Source organism: Pundamilia nyererei, unplaced genomic scaffold (genome assembly GCF_000239375.1).
Source record: "Pundamilia nyererei isolate P.nyererei 1_Seehausen unplaced genomic scaffold, PunNye1.0 scaffold00062, whole genome shotgun sequence".
NCBI classification, from domain to species: Eukaryota; Metazoa; Chordata; class Actinopteri; order Cichliformes; family Cichlidae; genus Pundamilia; species Pundamilia nyererei.
The window spans coordinates 3,055,887-3,062,519 of NW_005187463.1; the positions used below are offsets into that span (position 1 = coordinate 3,055,887).

General features: G+C 42.5%; 1 protein-coding gene across 1 annotated transcript in view; it reads right to left on the reverse strand.

Annotated features, from left to right (window-relative positions):
• The window catches only part of xpo1b (exportin 1 (CRM1 homolog, yeast) b), a 9,173-nt gene extending 2,546 nt beyond the window's left edge, over positions 1 to 6,627 (reverse strand). Inside the window, 11 exon segments of the mRNA XM_013911386.1 lie at positions 166 to 167; positions 218 to 549; positions 816 to 984; positions 1,598 to 1,792; positions 3,358 to 3,464; positions 4,150 to 4,333; positions 4,421 to 4,555; positions 4,668 to 4,831; positions 4,947 to 5,103; positions 5,235 to 5,416; positions 6,504 to 6,627. Of these exon segments, the coding sequence (XP_013766840.1) occupies positions 166 to 167; positions 218 to 549; positions 816 to 984; positions 1,598 to 1,792; positions 3,358 to 3,464; positions 4,150 to 4,333; positions 4,421 to 4,555; positions 4,668 to 4,831; positions 4,947 to 5,103; positions 5,235 to 5,416; positions 6,504 to 6,618 (1,742 nt within the window). The 5' untranslated portion in view covers positions 6,619 to 6,627.
• Between the last annotated feature and the right edge of the window lie 6 nt (positions 6,628 to 6,633).

Here is a 6,633-nt window from a genome sequence, read left to right on the forward strand (position 1 = left end):
TCCCTCGTCTTTGTAAAGCCACGTTCAAATTGATTTAGTTCTCTGGGGGAGGTGTTAATATTACCTGGCCTGGTTTAGTGACTTTAATCCAGTTCGGATAATGAATGTGTCTTTTTAAAAATGTTTTTGATCCCATCACCAGGAAGATTCAACACTACAATCAACTCCTAAATAAATCAGTACTGAGTAATGTGTGATCTTTTAAGCAAGAAGTCACTTCCATTTTTCAAACTAGTCCCTTTAAAAGGTTGTACTGAACTACTACAGCCTTACTGTGATCCGAGCCAATGATTTTAACATAAACATGTTCATCTGACCTGCACAGCAGACGCCAACATTTTTTGAAAGTATAAATATCATTTGGACGACTGCAGATTCAAACAACTGAACGGCATCAATTGTGTGTGAGCTCACCAGCAGTGTGCGATGTGTCAGTGACCACAGAGAAAATGTGCTGCAGGATATCGCAGAAATACGTCTGGTAGAAACTTTGAGCGGCTGCCTCCTCCTGGGCCACATTCTGCAGCAAGGTGTACAGAATCTGCAGACCTGAGCAGCGACAAGACACAAAACAACACAAAATTATAGTTGCACATCCTTCGAAGACCACAGCAGCTTATTGTTAACAGCCGGGTTGCACAGTGATGTCGCTGTTCTGATGCACGTCTGTTTCAGTGTGAAAAGGATCACAGTGCACCTTCATGTCACGTTTCTGCCTGTGGATCCCACAGTGGGTTTTCCCATTATCAGTATTTAAGATGTTGTTGGTCAATAAGAGCATAAACACCTTAGTGTACTCATCTCTGAGCCCTTACCAGTGTCAGCCACGTTCCTCATGGTGTGCTTAAAGGCCCAGATGATGGAGTCCAGCACTAGTTTGAACTGGGCTGGAGGGATGGCAAGGAATGCGGGGAAGCAGTGCGAGTTTACAGCTTGGAGCAGGTAGAAGAAGTGGGTCCTGTGCTCTGGATACTCCTCAAAGTTCTGGTACAAACATACAAACAGATGATGAAAATTTTAAATCTACAAACCAAGTTATATCATAATGCTACACATGAAATAACGTATCAGCAGTCTAACTTAAATCTGGCCTCACACTGCTGCAGGTTTTTAGTTTTTGAGAGGCACCTGATGGGTCCCAGTTGTATTTTGGAGTGGAAACAGAGGCTCAGGTCAGAGTAAACAACAGCTGAAGCCGACTGAATGTAAGATTTTCATTTTTTTCCTGCAGAACACAAGCACTTAACTGATAGTGACTAAAACCAATGCAGTGCTGCAGTTAAATAGATTTTTTGTTTTCTATCAACAATGATGACGTGCATGAATGTAATTATCCATCCAGTGATTTACACACTGCAGTGAAGGCCGCATGGTAGATTGCTTATCCCAATGCAAATGAAAGCTGCTGATTTGATGACTGAGGTGTTTACTCACTACTCTCAGTAATAAAAGAGCTGCTGATAACTACGAACAGTTGAACAGACGGCCGGCCACTTGATAAACAGAAAGACAAAGACTGCTGTCTCGGTCACGTGTGCAGGAAAGATTTAAAAACAAATATCCACATATGATGCGTCAGCGGCTCACTGGGTCGTACCTTGTTGATCATGTTTAGAGTGCACTCAAAGACGGCATCAAAGATCTGGGGTATCTCGCTGGTGATGTGCCCCCCCAGCTTGTTGACAATAGTTGCCATGGTGCTGAGGACTTCAGGCTCACGGGCGGCAGGGACATTGCGTTGGTAGTCAATGAGGACGGCATCCAGCAGGGGGGGAACAAAGTTCTCACCAACCTGAAACAACAACAACAACAACAAGAGCCGTCAGCAAAGAAAGCTTTGAGTGACGCACAAAAACCTGAGCAGACATGCTTTAAATAAAACTATGAAAGGTGACCAACCCCTCAGTACAGTGACAAACTGTGAATATTAAAGGGTTGTGCAGATGCAAACACGGGGGGGGGCAGAAAAGTCTGCCGCAGGGGAACACAATCTTTGTGTCTGATCTAAAAATACCGATTGGATTGTTCGAAAGCTGTTCCACATAGGGCTGCTCGATTATGGCAAAAATGATAATCACGATTATTTTCACTGAAATTGAGATCACGATTATTTGACGATATTTATTTAACCCTTTAAGACCTACTATAGAACCAAGTCCACCAGAGCTTATATTATTTTTTTACATGCTGTAGTGCCATTTGTGGGAGCATTTCAAGTTGCTATACATCAATACAACTGTTATAGCCCATATTTTAATAATATGTATGCATTAAGTCCATAGTAATTACATAAATTGCAAAAAAGTGCAATAAACTACAAAAAAAATTGAAAATCGCTTTTGTTTTGTTTACATATATTTCTACTTGGAGAAGTTTAAGAGGCTTATCCCTCAAAACTTTAAATACAATAAAGTTGCAAAAAATAGTTTACAACAACAGGAAATTTATTTTGAGTGTCTTCATAGTTTTATTTTGGAGATACAGCAATTTTTATATACTGCAGGAAAAACAAAAAACAATCCTATGATGCAAATTTGCAAAGAAAACAGCAGGTGCATCATTTCACTGTGGGAAATGTTACGAACAGCTGATAGGAACGGCAAAGCGTGTTTCTGGAATATTATGTTTTTGTTCCTGCAAGTGCTTTTTATGCAATTTTTGCAAAGCTATATGTGGAACGAAACCGTGACCGAGGACAAGCTGATGGCATCAGATGTAAGTACAACTCCTCCGGTTTCATATGCAAAACAAATTATTGCGCTAGCTTACACGGTTCAGGTTCTACAGGGATTTAAAAATAGTTACGCAAAACGGAGCGTGCTGCTCTGACCGGCTTTAAAGGGTTAACAATGACTTTAAAAAATAATATAAAATAGTGTGCAACACCACTGAAGTTTGTTTTTTTTAACTCTTTTCAACCAACGGCAGTCACTCTCCAAATAACTTCTGCTTAGCTTTCCGAGCTTCCCTCGGGTCCTCTTAATCAGCGGTCTCCAACCTTTTTTGCACCACGGACGGTTTATGCCCGACAATATTTTCACGGACCGGCCTTTAAGGTGTCGCGGATAAATGAGGGAGGGGCTAATAATCGGCTCGGTCATTTTTAATGATCGTTGAAAGCCCAGATCGTAATCGTGATTAAAATTCGATTAATTGAGCAGCCCTAGTTCCACAGTCAGCTGTTCCACTGGCTGCTACAGTAGGAGTAACTCAGGAGGACACAAGAGTGTAAATATATCACTTCTGATATCATCAGCATTTTTAGTACAGCAGCTTTCTTCCTTCATTCTTTGTCAACATAAAGCCCCAACTGGGTTTGTCTCCTTCAGCAGTGACATATGTGAGCGCCTTTCTCACCATCTGTGGGTCGTTTGATCGGCTGACCCAGCCTGAGATCAGCTTCAGAGTCTCCCGTTTCACTGTTCTCATACTCCGGATCAGTGGCTGCTTTGTCACCATCTCACCTGCAACACAGACATTAACAGAACATGCGACTTCTTAATGAGGATGGGAAAAAAACAAAACAACAAAAGTCTCACACATAGCAGCTGGGTCTAAATGTGTAGCTCTCGCTAAACTTAATGTGCACTGCACACCTCTCAAATCTCAGCTTTTTGTGCCAATGAAACCCATCCCATGTTACATAACACATATCTCACACGTGGAATTACCTTAATTACTGTAATGCAAAAAAAAAACGAGAGAAAAGACTTTGTAGCTGACTAAGAGCCCACTTGGAACAGAAGTCTGCTAGAAAAATGGCTGGAATGAAGAAGTATGATATAATTACAGATCATTAAATATTATACTAGCGCTGCACCCATTTATCAGCTAAACACTGGCCCCTATTCTTCTCGATGACTGGTATCAGCAAATAAGACGTCAATTATCTGAAACAGTGGCTGATATTCATCTCATCTACCACACTGACTTAACCCTGATTGGAGTGTGATGAACACTATAAAAGTAAAACAAACAGTATAAACCTCTGAAAATCAACTCAGTTTGTTTGCTGCTTACAGAACAGCTATAACCTCACTGCTCTGACAGCAGCATGACAGTAAGCATGTTTACAACCATCTGTCTGCAGTGACCACCATGCAACTGTGACAGTCTGCTGCACGATGAAAACAAATGTGCCGGTCTTACCGTTTGTCTGAATGGCAGCAGAGATGTTCTCGCTGAGGCACTTGTACACGTTGAGCATGTCAAGGTAAATCCGTCCCAGCTGGATAACAAAGGGGTGTCCCACTGCCTTGCAGGCCCTGACATTGGTCTTAAGAATGCTGCCCAGCTGTTTGACGGTTTCTGGGTCCTTCAAGATGTCCACGTTCTCATGGACGGAAGAGGAGCAGAAGAGCCATTAACAAACAGCTTGTGTGTCTCTGAAATGTGAATAAACGGTGATACACCATCTTACCTTGGTGGCCTGCTGGATGATACTGTCCCACACTTGATTGGGCAGCAGCATATATTTCTCTATCAGGTGCTCCTGAACAGCCTGGTCGGTCTGTGCCCCGATCATGTACCCTACTGCCTCATAAAACGTGTGCACCTGTGCGTACACACAAACAAACAAAACAGTCAGCACGGACACTCAACTGGGCAAATAAGAGACAGCTGTGCCTCTCTCTGATGGATTTCTGTGGGTAAGAACACTTAAGGACCTGCTGAGGCTGAAGGTCACAGATGATCGTGTTAATGTTGTTGAGGATCTCATCGATGAAGGGCATCACCTCTCCCACCTGCACCTGGATAAAGTGGCGCCGACACTTCTGGGCAATCTTAATGAAGGTGTCGCACGCCATGTCCTGAACTCCATCATGGGTCTCTGTGAGGGCAGGACAGAAAAATAAAAATGCATTAGAGCTGTATCCATCTATTCATCCATCTGCCTGAAATAGATGCAAAGAGGGAGTTCAACAAATAAAAATACTCCAGCTCACCATGCATGAACTCAAAGAGCTTGTTCACAACAGTTTTGAGGAACTTCCAGTGGGCTCTAAGAAAACGAGGGTACTGGCCAACAATGTACATGATGTTAGAGGCGATGATGGCCTTGTTGTCTTTTCCTCGCTTCTGCTCACAGAGACCCAGCAGATCCTGAAGCAAACACCAAAGAATTCACTTAGGCTTAATGTTAAACCTTATGGGTGAGACAATAATTAATATGAGGCGTAAGCATGAGTGAGGGACTGCTGTCACCTAAACCTAATACACAGACACATCAATACCTTAATGACAGTAACAAGGAACCTCTTCTCATCCTCCTCGTGCATAGCCCCACTGATGGATCCAATGGCCCAGCACAGTGTGTTGAGGTTCTTCCAGGACCATTCAGTACCATTTACCTGGTTGTGAAGCTTCTCTGTCATTATGCGTTCTGTGTCCGCATAATCCAAGTGAGTCAGGTACACTGCAGGACAGTAGAGGAAATGTGTATCAGAGTACAGTACAGTTTCTGCTAAATTAAGAGTTAAAACTAGAGACACAGTTCAGAACCAAGACAGAGAGAGAGATAAAAACAACAAAAAAAGAAAGAAACATATATGAGAAGAAATGGCGGAATGAATTTTCCCTAAAAAACACTGACGCCTGTGTGATGAGTGACACTGATCAAGCCAATTTAGTCAAATGTAAATTTATAGTCAGTCAGTTCTACAGTCAAAGCTACATCCATCCATTATTCAAACAGCTTATCCTTCTGCCAGTCTACGAGTTTCCAATCGATCTAACCTGCATTTCTTTGGATCTGTGGGGGAAAACCAGAGCACCCGGACGAAATCCACGCAGACGCACAGAAAGGCCCCAGCCAGCCGGCAGTGCTAACCACTGAGCCATGGTGCCGCCCGATTCTCCTACAATATTTAAATATTACAGTGGTGCTGAGAACAACTCGCCTAACCTGTTGGAGGATGTGTCTGATCAGTAAATACAAATCCAGCTGCTGAAGCCACTGGATGGATGCATTAATTAAGATCTATTCAAAAATATGACTTCTTGTGGTTATGATCAGTTAAACACTGCTTCTTAAGACAAGTGGCCTAGAAAAAAAGAGAGTTTAAAGCTTGATTTACAGTCCTGTGTTGAATCCCTGCAGAGCCTACGCTGCAGTAGCGTCATCATCATTTGCATTTGTACTTGAGCGCTGCTGAGTTGCACTGGTCTGCTATCACCAGGGTAAACTGAGACAATCACATTCACTTCAAGCTAATAGTATCATACCACTGCTACATCGAAATGCAAGAAAAAGAAACCCCCCCAAAAAGAATTCAGAAGCGATCGAGCCTTTACACAGATTATTCGAGCTTTAAAACAAGAAACCAGCATGTACCTGCATTAGCAAAAATCTTATTTTGCTAATCATTATACCGCGTTTACACAGGATTTTACTAGCAAGCGGAGACACAACTGCTGCAGCGTAGATTATGCTGCAGATTTAACACAGTACTATAAATCAAGCTTAAGGATATAAAATATTAGAAGCTATCATTAAGTCATACCAAGGGTCTCCCTCATATTCTTGTAGAGATTGATGGAATCTGTGTCCTTCATGAACTCCCTGACCACCTCCCCCTGATCATTCTCCACCACCAGGACCTCCTCTGGCTTGGCCATCCGACTTACCATCAG